This window comes from Larus michahellis, chromosome 2 (assembly GCF_964199755.1).
Source record: "Larus michahellis chromosome 2, bLarMic1.1, whole genome shotgun sequence".
NCBI lineage: Eukaryota > Metazoa > Chordata > Aves > Charadriiformes > Laridae > Larus > Larus michahellis.
The window spans coordinates 37,510,685-37,524,631 of NC_133897.1; the positions used below are offsets into that span (position 1 = coordinate 37,510,685).

A 13,947-nucleotide genomic window follows, 5' to 3' on the forward strand; every position below is an offset into this window, starting at 1 on the left:
AGATAAAGGTCATCACAAGCAAGTTCAATCGTGGATATGCACACAATAATTATAATGAAGAATAAAAGAAATTACAGAGAGATCTACTTCTAGAAACTCATTCATTCTTTTTCCATTTTTATATTCACAGACACTTTGTATTCACAATTAAAGTCACTATTTCCAGGATTTGTTTTCAGAAATCAAGTTTCTTGGAATTGTCTAATGCTATATGCTGAGTGAACTGGTCAGAATATATTAAACTCAGAAAACAAAAGATTAATTGATGGGCCAACAAACAAGGTGAGAATTTCATAAGCGACTTCAGAATCCAGCTCCTTACAAACTCCTTAAGTTTGACTAGGCACTTTTTAAAATCTTGCCTATATTTTTTTGATCAAAAGATTAGATAACAACTTCCACTTTCATGTTAGCTTCCAAAAAGAAGCACAACTTTAGCTCCACTTTCTAAAAATGTTCCTAAAGCCTCAAATTTGGCATGCAAAATCAAGGCAAAAGGCATCTTACCTAAAACCACGCTTAAACATTTTAAGAAGGAATAAAGTATTTTAAGATACTGCTCTTAACAGGCCTCAAGAATGTAAAGGGAAGTTTCTGGGGTTTAAATGTTTCTACAAGCTCATCTGATTACTTAGCTGATTAACAAAAAATGCTCCTTCCTCTGTCTCCTCTCACATCTTCCCAAAAAAGTAGTTGCAATTATTGGACAGAATGCAAATTAGTAGCTCAAAGGGACAAAACAAAAAATGATTTTGAAGTTGATTCTGTGGTTGTATTGTAGGTTCACAGGAATTTGCGCTAGAGATTGCTTGCCTAAATACGTGTGGCATGCACATAAGTACATTCTTATATATAAATATAATAAAGATTTATGTGAATTCACTGTAACTAAAATAAATTTGTTTGTTCTCTCAACCCATAATAGCTCTTCGTTATGTAAATAGTCTAAGTGTTCAACATGACATTTTATAAACCTTATTATTAAAATGTTTTGCTAGAATAAATGTGGTGGCTATTAAAATCTACATAGAAAATATAAATAGTTCTCTATGTAAATACATCTAGCGATCAAATATTCAATTAACTAATCTATACTGTATAACTCTGTACTGCAGTGTTATTTGACAACCATGTGCAGGGGTTATATTTCTCAGGCTTAAATTTATATGATACACAGAAAAGAAGTCTGTAAATGTCAAGTAAAGTTTCCCATACTTGTTGATCAGCAGCAAGATTGAAATTTAAAAGCCATTTCTGAAAACTACGTATCCCTAATTGTGACAAATGTGACTTGACATAATATTTACATACATAGGATTCATAAAGAAAGCATCTTGTTTAAACCACGTAATATCCTTTAATAATCTGCAGGGTAAAAGTATTCAAATTTATAGTCTGATTCCAGAAATGAACTTACTTGAAAAAGGGACAGAAGACAAGGCATTTCAGCGTAGTTCACTTGAGTGAAAGGAAACACAATACAGTCGCTGGCATGTTTCCACAAGAAAAGTCTGGCTCCCAGATGCTTCTCTTATAACTTTTTTAAAAATGTTCTACCAAGACATTTTTGCATTCTCTGTGTTGATCATTAACTGCACATTGACAAAAAAAAAAATTCAGCAGCTTTCACCCTTTGGGTACTTTCATGAAAAGTAGCAAACCCACACCACTGCCTCTTTCCACTGTTTATGGCCCATGCCATCAAATTAAATTATGTCAGCTATGCTAAATCCTCTCTCCAGCTTAAATAATTAAATAAAGCAAATGTAAATATTCTTGTTATGATTCACTAGTAAAGAAAAATCAAGTTAAATCAGAAATAAGCAGGAAAATTACAGCTGCAACGCAGACTGCTTACACATACCGTGTTTTGGGTAGTATTCCCCATTCATTTCTACAAATACTGTCCTGTTCCACCATTCTCATACGTTAGGTCCACAGTGGGACTAGCAACTCTGGATCTTACTAGCCCTACATGCCACATACAGCGATGCAGCTCAGAGAGATGTGGCAGGACAGCAGGGATCTGGAAATAGTTCATAAGCTGGAGATGACAGCTGCTCCCCAAGCAGCTCACCATGTTATGGTGGGATTGACATACAGCGGCATCTCAGAAAACTCCAGAGCCCCCAGATTCCTACAGTACTTGAATTCCCTCGCAGCCGGTACTTTGGATTGCCCAGCTGTGATGCCAGGGACACACCAGAGGCCCACACCACGCACTATAGGAACCACCACTTACTAGGGCTGAGTTAGGCAGTTTAACCAGAAACTGGGTCTCATGACCCTTATGGAAACTATGACAAAATCGTATCCATCTTGAAATTCTGTTTATTGAATTACGTGAGACCACTATTCAACATTTAGTAATGGAGATGCCTCACTTCTTAAGGAAATAAATTTGAGACAGGTATGGAAGCAAGTATAGTTTCAGTTAGTATATTTTGGATCAGTGGAAGGATGACACTCATGCATGCTAGGATCCAGAGGCTTTTCTGTAGGCAGTGGCTTTGTTTTGAAAATGAGATTCCTTCCTTTAATTGCCAGTTTTACTCACTGTTGCCTTCAAGATTTAAGGACAGAATAATGGTTGCAGCCTGCTAAGACAAAACCCTTCCACAAACCAAAGACGGAAGTGCTCGAACCTCTTCCTTAAGGATATTGAAAGTTCCCAAGATTTTAAACTAGCTTTAATTAGAACACAAACTCGGAGTTTTCAGGTGGAAGAAATCAAGATCTGCTAGGAAAAAGCAGACTTCAAAAAAAGGATCAAAACAAAATATCCCCTGTGCCAACCATCCCCTTTTTCTGGATAAGAAAATTTTCCTCCCACCTTGCTGTCCAATTCAAATTTCACTGCCTTGCCAAAAACTTTCCTGAGTCTTTTCTGGCTTCTTAAGAAAACGTTCTTCCCTTCGCTGCAGCTTATCTGTGTACCTGCAGCCTGCATTTCCCTGGAGCATCCCTCTCTCAACTTTAGGGCTGCATCTTGCCCTCTCTGCCTGGTCCACTGTATGGTCCAGAAGCCGTACCCTGCTGACCATTTTCCTTTCCTAGGAGCTGCTGCTTTCAAAGACTCCTACCCAGCCCAGGGAAGAGCAGCCTAGACAAGGGAACAGGCGGCCTTTTCCTATGTTGCCTTCCTTGTATACGCATAAACTAAACATAACATCCATTGCAAGCACTGTACACTGGAACACACAAACAAATCAGGTATACATGCATACAGCCAGCAAAATTCATAAAGCTCTGGTTAATTAGTAACATTTTGCTTGGCTAATTTCTCCATTTTGAGGCGAGCGGGAAGGAAAGAGAGTAGCAGATAAAAAGCACACTGAGAGGAAAAGACATATACAGAAGGATTTATGCTGATGCCTTTCTTAAGGCTGAAAAATTCAAATAAGAGATTTGTATCTACAGTAACAGAGTGATTAATTCAGCCTTTAAAGCCCACCTTGCCGGATCTTATTTGAGAATCCAGTTGTATAAATTATGGTTCTGTAATAGCTACCTCGTGGAAACCAGAAAAGTTGAGAAGCGATAGCCTGAGGCACCGTATAACCTCTGGTTGCTCTTGTTTCTCAAAAAACTCTACCTAATGGTTTTAATAGCCTGATATGCAGTCATTCGTCACAAATTCAAAAAGTAAAGGTTCCTTGATCTATCTATATAGTATTCATCACAGTTATACTCAAGCAGTAGAGCAAGCCCAACATTTCTATTTTCATAAATATACATAATACAATTGACATTTTGCTTTGAACTTGCTAAACTACAGCAATTCCTCAAATTTATGGTTAATAAACTATCTCGCATACCAAGACATTTCTTCTGAATGCTTTGAATTAGAATTATTGCACTGCTGCTTAATTAGATAAAAACAGTGCTACCAAAGAAAACTACTTTGCTTTCAAAGGAAGGAACTTTGTGTCCATAACCCATTGAAGACATGCCTGCATAAACAAGGCTGTCAGAAACAGAGTCAAAACTGAAAAAACTATGATACAAGTAAAATTACTTTGTGTGATTTTTTACTTGCTAGGATGACAAGCTTTTCTGAGACAGGATTCTATCTCTTAAGAACAAATAACTTCTGTCACATACTGTTCACATCAGATTGGTTTTACAAATCAATAGTGTCAAACATTGTTTAGTGACGGTGCACAGAAAATTATATAAAAAACGATTGATCAGTACTTGCAATAAAAGCTTGCAATACTTTGCAATACCTTATTTCAATAAGTAAATTCCTTTCAAAGATTTGTGTGCTAATTAGTTTTTAAAAGAGTTATTTAAACATGAAAGTGCACGATTAAAAATACTTCCTTTTTAGATATTATTAAGTGATGCCTTCTAATTTTAAGTAAGCAAGCTTCAAAATGCCAACAGACAATGCAGATTTAACAATCTATTCCTGGTTTATTGGTAGGGTGGGGTGTTTTTTGTCTGAATTGGCTTTAGGGTATTTTTGTTTTTTTTTTAAACTCTGAAACACAGAAATAAAATTCAGCCTTTGATAACCCAAGATTTTGATAAACACAGTTTTCCAACATGAACTCGCTTAATTTATTATTATAGTTGACCACAATTTCAGGAAGGTCACTTCTATTTTCTCCACTTGTAAACTCTGAAGCTTATGAAGTTAAATGTCTGAAAACTATGAATTCCTGCATGCAGTTCAGAGAGAAGAATAAATGACTAAACTTAACAGTACACAGCTTCCATTTACTGTAGATATTGTAATTAACTATTTTGAATTTCATAGCTGAACAAATTTCCTGCAGCAGAAGTATATTACTAAATAAAGAATACTCTTTTTAAGAGTATTTCTCAGTAGACAACCCCACCCCAAGTTCAACCAGTGAATATACCCTTCACATGCAAGTCAGACAAAACATGAATACTCCGTTATTATTGCATTTTTACTGGCCTCCTCACTTGCATATTTGCAAACGTGTGTGTGATGGGGGGGTAGGGGTTGAAATGTGTCATGGACAGTAGGCTTCTTGACCGCTATGGGCCTCATGTTGTTCACAGACCACCACTTTATATTCACTTCACAAGAAACACAGAAAAGCTTGTCAACCTTCTCTTTCCTCTCAAAGACTTGCCACTTCCCACTCAATGGGCATCTCATTCTTTTCAGCTACACCAGATTGTCTTACCTCCTCTTCCATTGCTGACACCTAACATAAATAGAAAGAAAGTGTTCCCTTTTTAGATGTAGGATTACATTAATTGAAGATAAAGTCCAAGCTCTTGTGGCAAACAGAAGCTGAGGTCCAGGTATTAAATTCCTAACCACCTTCTGGATGCAATGTCTTTAAATACAAAAAGTTGTCTGGATTCATAACTCCATATCTTGTGAGCATTTAGTACTAACTGAAGGAACTCTATGGTATATATAAATCCCATAGGAGTACTGCCTCAAAACCCAGAGTGACAAAGAACTCAGACACAGCTCCATTTCCTAGCAGGTGGGATTCAGCAATATCCAGTTGAAAGAAGTTGTTTTTCAGTGATTTTCCTGTCTGGCATATAATCAAAGACACTTAGTAGACCCCAAATCGCAGTGATCAAGACAACAAAACCACGCATCTTGGACAGAAAAAAAAGTCCTCAGTATTCCTTGACACCAAAAGGTAGTTTATATCTGCTTTTCTTGTATTATTTTAATTGCTTTTTATTTACAGCAAACTGAGCAAGCCCCATAGCACCCTCTTCTCCTTATTCTGGTACTTCACCTATCAGCAAGGTATTATGGGCAAAAATACTGTCTATATAAAAAGAACGTAATGGCTAAACAAGTGAAAAATACAATTTCTTAACAACACTGAGATCCAATCTTTGAAAAAAATTGTTTTGAAGAATGAACTATCCTCACTACTTCAAAAGGAAAAATATCCTGTGTTGTGTTCTTGAATCTGAAAGATGTTTTAATGGAAATTATTCAAAACATTTTCAGTAATTACTTTAGAAAATCATCTTTAGTACTGTCCTCAAAAATGCTGGTCTTACATCTGGTATTTTCAGCTTCAAATATTCCAGATCTTACTTATACTTTATACTTTGAAATCACTTCATTTACTAATTAAAAGCACCTAGAATTCTTTCTGTGGAAAAAATAAAAATATTGATAGCACATCAGCTTTATATACAACTTCTGTGGACAAGAAGTAAAGAATTCCCTAACTACTTGAGGCAAACAACAAATGCTGGGAGGAATTTGGAAAATATACCAGGATATGTAACATACTGACTTAACAACAATGATCACAAGTAATGTCTCAGATTGTATAATCACATGTGTCTCTGATGGCATAAACCTACTGCTCTGGTTTACAATGACTAATTAATAGTTTCTTCATTTTAGCTTACTACGTTTAGGAACTGATTATACAGTTGTAATCCATAACTTGGGACTGCTTGACGCCAAACACTAAGTTGGTCCCATGGACCCTGACTGTGATATATTGAAAACACTAAAATAAGCAAAGGTCTTCTGAAAAGGCATTTTCATTAACAGAGCAGTGTGAAATCTTCACTTCTAGTGCCAAAAAGTCAATACATCTGACACTACATTTTGAGAACACAAATATTTGCTATGAGTTGGTGTTCATGAGTGACAAATCAAGCTTACACTCGAACCCCACTACATAATCATTACTTCCTTCCTCCCAAGAAGGGGTAAATCAGAGATCACGTTCTTCTTTTCCCCCTCCATACTCATGAAAAGGGTACATCATAAAACCCATTTGCTTCTTCAAAGTTCAAGCAATTGAGCAACAAAAGAGGATGAGGATGGCATTAAGTTATGCTGCTTAACTGCAGAGGTTAACCATTAGAAAAAATTAAAGCAACAAACCTGCTTAAAGAGACAAATATAAAATAGAGATAGAAGATAGAAATTCCCTACCTTCATACTCAAATGTCAGAAATAAGTGCTGAAACAGCAGCAATATGATTTTTAAACTATTTAAAAGACTTAATTTAAAATAACTAAACAAATTTAAAAGTGTTCCTTTGCGTTAGCACACTTCCTACTGCATAAAATTTAAGACATTTCTTACCTTTCCCTGAGCTTTACCTTAGTTACAGAGTTTCCCTAGCTAAGCTTCCAACTACACTGCAGAACAGAATTACTGGCCAGATACCTGGGCTTGACTAAACTGTTTGGCAGCGGAGTGACAGCGGGAATCAAAAGACAAAAGCAAGCTTTCCATTCCCATGATCCTTTGCCCAATCAGAGACTGAATCAGTCCTCAAATTTAATTTACAGCAAACTAAGAACTGATGCAAGTTGTATTGGCTGGGTTAGAGATCACCAGAGCACTGAATTTCACCATCCTTACCTCTCTCGCACCCAAAAGTTCTCTGTATTATGGACAAGCTGAGAAGAGATGGCACAAAACCAACAATGCCAGCCTTGTGCCATGTCACATTGCTTCGGGATTTCCAACCTTAGCCATTCTGTAAGGGCAGTTTTTTATCTCCATGCCCCAACTAAGCACCACCAAAGTAAGAACCAAACGGGTTTTTTTTAGAATCACGTTAATGGAAACTATACTGTAGGCCATAAGAACTACTGCTACAATGCAAGTTTGCGAGCAGAAAAAGGACAGAAGAAAAAGAGACAACACAAGAATGAAAATTAAGATAAGCATGTTAGCTTAGATTAACACCTCTAAATTAAGGTAAACATGTTACCTGAGCTTAATACCTCTTTTCTCCTATTGTGCAAGTGAGTTGTAGCCAGTACACAAACTGAGTTGAGGTAGTAGAAAGGATCAAGGTGGCAGGCAGTAGTTAGCATTGCAGTTTTGGGTATGTCCTCCACACAGATGGGAAACCACAGAAGACAATACTGAAGGACCTTAAAAATTATGTCACCAAAACCTTGAGTTAATGAAAAAATTTGGTCTTCAAGGGCTGTAACAGATGACAACATGTTTAAAGCCAGAAAGTGTTCTCTTTTGTGACAAGAACCACTCCATTGTTTAAAACACCACTAAGCTAGAAACTCCACGCATCTAGGTAGGTCTACACACACAGTTACTTAGTACTACAGTTTTAGAAGTTACTTTATGTTACAGCTTATAATATCCAGCTGTGAATTGCAAAATTATACAGAGTGTACTAAGGTAGAAAATAAATAGCTAATTAAGCTAAAATGGGCCTTTATTGACTTAACCAAGTTTTCCTCCATGTTTTATTAAAAATCAAAAAGACAACACCTTTGTTTGTTCAAAACAGTATAAAGCTTTCTTTTCCTGAATAATCTTGCAAGGAAGGTTTTACAAGTTGGGAAATCTTCGGCAGTTCTGATGCTTTTGACTCTCCCCGAATAACCACAGTAAAACCCTGACTAATACTGAGGACCAGGAAAAAGGTACTTCTATGGTAAATATGAATTTGTATGTGTTATTAAAGAAGAAAGCAACTTAACAGATCAAAAGATTAGTTTTCCCACCTCTCCTTGTACCCCCTCCAACTATCAACCCACTCCTCCTGCCAGAAGACAGTACAAATTGAATTCCACTGAAATCTATGCTTTTAATAGGCTAATATTAGCCTATTAAATAGGCTCTGGATACTGGTTTGAAGCTATTCAGCTCTTGCCTGCAAAACTCATCTACACTGTCTCCTGGCACAAGCGGGAGAAAAAAAAATAGCTAAGCAATGTGATAGCTAGAGAATACAGCATCAGTCAGTTCTGATTACTGCAACAGTTCTCAAAAATTCCCAATTTCCAAAACTGTGTAAAAATTTCCATATTCTTTTTTTTATCCAAACACTCTTTATTCAAATATCAAACCCAATATTACAAAACGTACTGCATCATGAACTGGATTAATTTACTGATGAAATGCTGATATAAAAAACACTGAAGAACCATAGAAATGTGAAATTTTACTTACTTGACAAATTGCAAATTATAGTCAATTAAATAATAATGAAGTACAATGAGCTGAGTATCTGAAACTCAATATTTATAAAGCTAGTGGATCTGTGGAAACAGAGGGTCAGAAGCCTCTAACATCAAGATGCTTTGAGGACAAAAACAAAGTGAAGATTAATTTCTTCTCCCTCTTCACAGGGATCTAGCGCATTTGTCTTCTGCATTCCAGAGCTTAGCATAGCTTTTGGGCTGTACAAATAATTCTTTTTTTCTGTTCTCTTAACAGGAGTTCAGGATTCCTTATTTGCTCTGTATTATTAAGTCAGCTAACAGCAGGGATAATGATGCTCTACCCTTTGACCACAGAAGGAAGAAAGAGTAATCACTTACCTGGGAAAACAGAAAGGACAGCCAATTGGAATTAAATGCAACCAATCAGGCCTAATTAAGGCAGGTGAGACCAAAGTGCAATATGCTCTTTTACCATCAAGTTTAGATGAACAGCTATACAAGAACCAAATAAGGCTTACTCCCATGAGGTCTGTCAACTAGCACTTCATCTAATACTCTTCAATATGCTATGGATAAAGAAGAGATGGTCTGCTCTAAGGCATCAGAGCCATAAGTTTTTAATTTCATTTAAGCAAGTGACTACTAAAGCACATTTATGGAAGAGAAAAAGACGCTTTAATCACCTAAAATCTATTGCGAACTTACGCTTTATTTTTACTTAGTTATGCCAACACATCACAGACAAAATTAAGAGCTCCGCTGTACAAGGTCCTTCCTGAAAAGTTTACAATTCAAATAAACAAGATGGAGAAAGTGTGAGATAAAGAGAGATAATCCCTACTTGATAACATGAAAATGAAGCACCACTCCAAGATCACGGGGAAAGAAATTCATTTAACTAAAAACTGAAACTAGATTTCTTGAATAACAGAAGAGCCATCCTTTCTTTGTAACAGCTGTTCTGTTACATTTCAGATTTATTAGCCACATTAGGAGACAACAGTTCCTGGAAAACTGACATAAAAATGGGATGTTAAGTGAAAGTACTCTAAATTCTTGCAGAATCATAACAAGGCAGCAGCCCCTGAAAACAGAACTCAAAGCATATATTAACTATTGGCCCCCTACCACTATTGTATGTGTTACTGTTCCAGATCTACTTACTGCCTGAGATTCAAATGAACAGGTAAAATAAGTGAAGCTCGGAAAAGAGTAATTTATCCCAGGATACATCTAGAGCTTCTTTAACAAAAGCATAGGCAAGCATACAAGACCACCTTCTGTAGGAGCCTGAGCATCCAAAAAGCACCGCAATAGGTTTGTCTGTATCCTCTAGCTATAAGATTAAGCCCTGTAATGTAATTTTTATATTCACTGCAGAAGAGTTTTTCAGCATGCATGACACATTGCACCCCATTTCAGCAGAACATGTATTCTGTGCTGAAGTAGTCTAGGTACAATTCAAAGAAATGGAACCAAAAAGGACAGCCTTGAAGAACTGAGTGCTGCTACAATTTTAGAATTTTATGATAATAATTTTTACTAGCCACTCTTGTTCTCCGCTCCCTTGGTCCACTCAAATAATCTTAAAATGAAAGCCACAGCATACTATAAAATGTTCTTTTATCCAACGGTCAGAATATTCAACCTAACTGAAACATAAAGTTAGTCAACATCACATGACATGACTAATTTTTCCTCTCAAGTTATTGCTGATAATTGCACTGCCCCAAACAGCAAGGGGTGCAGAACATTATTTCGCACAGTGATTATTAATTGCCATATCACTTTAAAATATCATTTGTTAACTAATGGTGACTGAAAAACTGATTTTTTTCATAGCTTCTTAAAACATAATCAAGAGCGACCACCTTTCTCCTAACACTTGAAGGTCTATAATCAACTCCAAGAGCTTTTACTAAGCTCTTTTTCTTTCGTTTTGCCAATTGAACGTCTAGAGGCATATCATCTGACCACATCATATAGTCCACAGTAAAAAGTTTCTGTACAATCACAGTCATGCTGGAAGATATGAAACAAAATAATGTCAATACTCCTGTTGCCTTTATTTACAGTTCATCTCCAGAGCCCTTTCAAACCAACACATTGCTTTCTTGCAGGATTACAATATCATGTATTAGGCAGCAGCTGATAACATATGGAATGATAGCAAACCTTTGCTTAATACAAATGCCAAAATGAATAAAGAAAAAAATTATGAGCAAGTTGGTGGAAAAAGCTGTAAGGCAAGTCAATTTTTTAATTAAAAAAAATTGCATACCAGAGAATGTTAATGAGCCAAAAGTCCCCTGAGACCACTTTTACACATTCTGCACTATTTTGATGCCCCCGCTAAAGAAAACTGAACGGTTCTCACTCAGACCTGATTGAAGACACATTCTGTTTTCTACATTGTAGCAAAACTTGAAATCTGAAAGTATCTTATTCATCAGGTTACTTTACTCACTCAATTTTAGCCACTCAGAGTTATCAAACTAGAAGCAGAGAAGACAAAATGATCGCAAGGTACAAAGTAAAAAAAATCTCAACAATACCTTTAACTTCTTCATAAATGCTATCATCTATTGGTTCACTGCTCACTTGTCCAACATCATCATATTCCTCTTCCTCCTCCTCAGGAATAGTATTAGATTCCATATCTATGTAACAGCAGTTAAAAAAGTTAGCATTTACTAGATAAGAACACCTAAGCAGAAACTTATGGAAAATGAAAACAAAATTCATTTTCTACGAGCTGGTGCTTACAGTATATTCTGCCTATTTTCTTACAGTGTTTATAAGCAAGAGCTTTCATGCTAAATAGTATTCTTGGAAAAAAGCAAAAATCTTGCAAAAGGAGAAAAGTCACGTAAAAGCTACAACATGATTGAGAACTAGGACTTGCTATTCAAAACTTGGACAAGTGGGAATACTAGATATGCAGACGTGACAGGGATGTTAATGGACAGAACTACCATCACTAAGGAGTATTGACAATAAAGGCTACTGCTCTACTGGCTGGCTTACCTTGAATTACAAACTTGACTTGCTGTACCCATTCCTCTGCTTCTTTGGGAGTGGCAGCTGTAAACTATTAAACATTTATTAATAGCTACTAGCAGTAATGACAAAAACACAAGTACAATTTCATTAGCAATAAAAAAAGAGGGACTGTAGCATTCTCGTCACTTCCTCAAGAAACCATTAGTAATTCTTTTCATGTCTTCTGGTACTTTTCTTGCAAGGATGCTTCTTATAATGTACAGCTAATTTTGACAAATTTACGTAATTGAAGGAGAGGATGATGGATTTGAAACTCTGATCAGCAGCTGGCAGCTGTGCAGAAAAAAGCTGCTTCTCTTCATCAATGTCAAAGCCAGAACTGATGAACAAAATTTGCCCTTGACAATTAGAAGACACCCATGAATTTCTTTAGACTGCTGGGTACAGTTTTCTTAAAAATGTTCTTGTCAGACTCCAACACACTACCTGACAGCTTAATTAACTGGCTTTCAACTGCAATCTCAGATATTTAAAACTTATTAAACTTACATTCTATATTGATGTCTAGCTGATAGATCTCTGAATTGCACAGCTGATACGTGCCTTTACGTAGATTTTTCCTTGCAAAGCCGTGACCAATACAGTATGTATTTAACACTGATATATATTGTAAATTTTTTTTACTATTTAATTCATAAAAGAAATCATGCAGACATACTATACAATAGATAATAAAATGCTAACACTGAAATGACCAATAGATAAAGATGATAGATTTCCTTGCTCTTGTCCAAAAAGATAATATTTGAACACATACATACATATTTGAAATCAGATTTTTTTCCTAATATATGAATATACAATATAAGCAAGCGAGGGTTTCCTTTTTTCATTAAGATGTTAGTGAGAGTTGTTTTACTGAAATGTTAATTCAGCAGCTGGAATTGTAACGGCTTTATCAATTTAATTTCAAGTCAACATAAAAAAAGTCCAACCTGATAAATGCGCTTATCAGGAGCGGAGATTTCAAAACAGCAATCTTTCTTCGCATCCTTCCGAAGGCTATTATTCATTCTGATGGTGTAGCCCTCTAAGGCAAATTCACCTTTCTGTTGTTTGTCTGTTGGAGATAAAAAATAAAGTTAGAGCTTCATTTACAACAGTGAACGTAAGTGGCTCAGCAGGTTATCGTTTATTCAGATTTTGTTTTCTATTTCATGAATTTTACAAAGAACAGGGAGGTTTTTAGCAAAATGATTAGGTGATGCTTCTAGAGATAAAGCTTTATTTTAAAGGAAGACGTACACAAAAGTACATTTTTCCATAGGATGCCTAAGGAATTCCACAGGGGGATATTTACAGATGGTGGTCTTGTTTAGTAAGACGTGCGTGTTACGACACTTGTATCTAGGGAAAGCCAAGAACTGGAACTTGCAAGACATGCTTCCTATAAATCAGTGTCTCTTTCAGGTTCAGTAAACCAATGGGAAAACCTGTCTATCTCAGAACTTGCTGAGCTCCCTCCTAAACTAACCACTTCACTCAAAAAATAAACTTCAAATTCCTTTTTAAGCAATTGGAAAAGGTTCTCTTCACATTCTCCCACCCACTCCCAGATGTGCCTCCTTTCCACATGGCAGAAATACAGAATGAATTTTGTTATAAATTCAGGTGTGTGTTCCAAAAGCCTTTCTCTCAACACAGCAAATGTTTAATTACCTAATAAAAGTACTGAGCCCTACCACAGTTTATTATGTAGAGCCATGTGGTTGTTTTAAAGACAATTCTACTTTTCAAAGGTCTGGTTTATAAAAGTATCACTTAGAACAGGCCTGAGTTTAAATATACTGCATGTTGGGCAAGCAGCACCTGTGCGCTCCTCCTGAGCTCTTCGGACCAAACCCTGCAATCTGATTTTATGTGCGTGCTCTGGCATGTTTTGGTGGATATTAAAAACAAACACACAAAAGTAAATCAGTTTTGCAATTTCTGTAGATCACAGTGCAGCATTCAAGTGAAGATAGGCATCATCA

The 13,947-nt window shown here is 36.2% G+C and overlaps 1 protein-coding gene across 1 annotated transcript in view; it reads right to left on the reverse strand.

Annotated features, from left to right (window-relative positions):
- The window catches only part of SKAP2 (src kinase associated phosphoprotein 2), a 121,141-nt gene that overhangs the window by 27,092 nt on the left and 80,102 nt on the right, over positions 1-13,947 (reverse strand). Inside the window, exons 7-9 of the mRNA XM_074574899.1 lie at positions 12,910-13,034; positions 11,939-12,002; positions 11,467-11,571 (exon numbers count right to left, since the gene is read on the reverse strand). Of these exons, the coding sequence (XP_074431000.1) occupies positions 11,467-11,571; positions 11,939-12,002; positions 12,910-13,034 (294 nt within the window). The remainder of the gene's footprint in view (positions 1-11,466; positions 11,572-11,938; positions 12,003-12,909; positions 13,035-13,947) is intronic.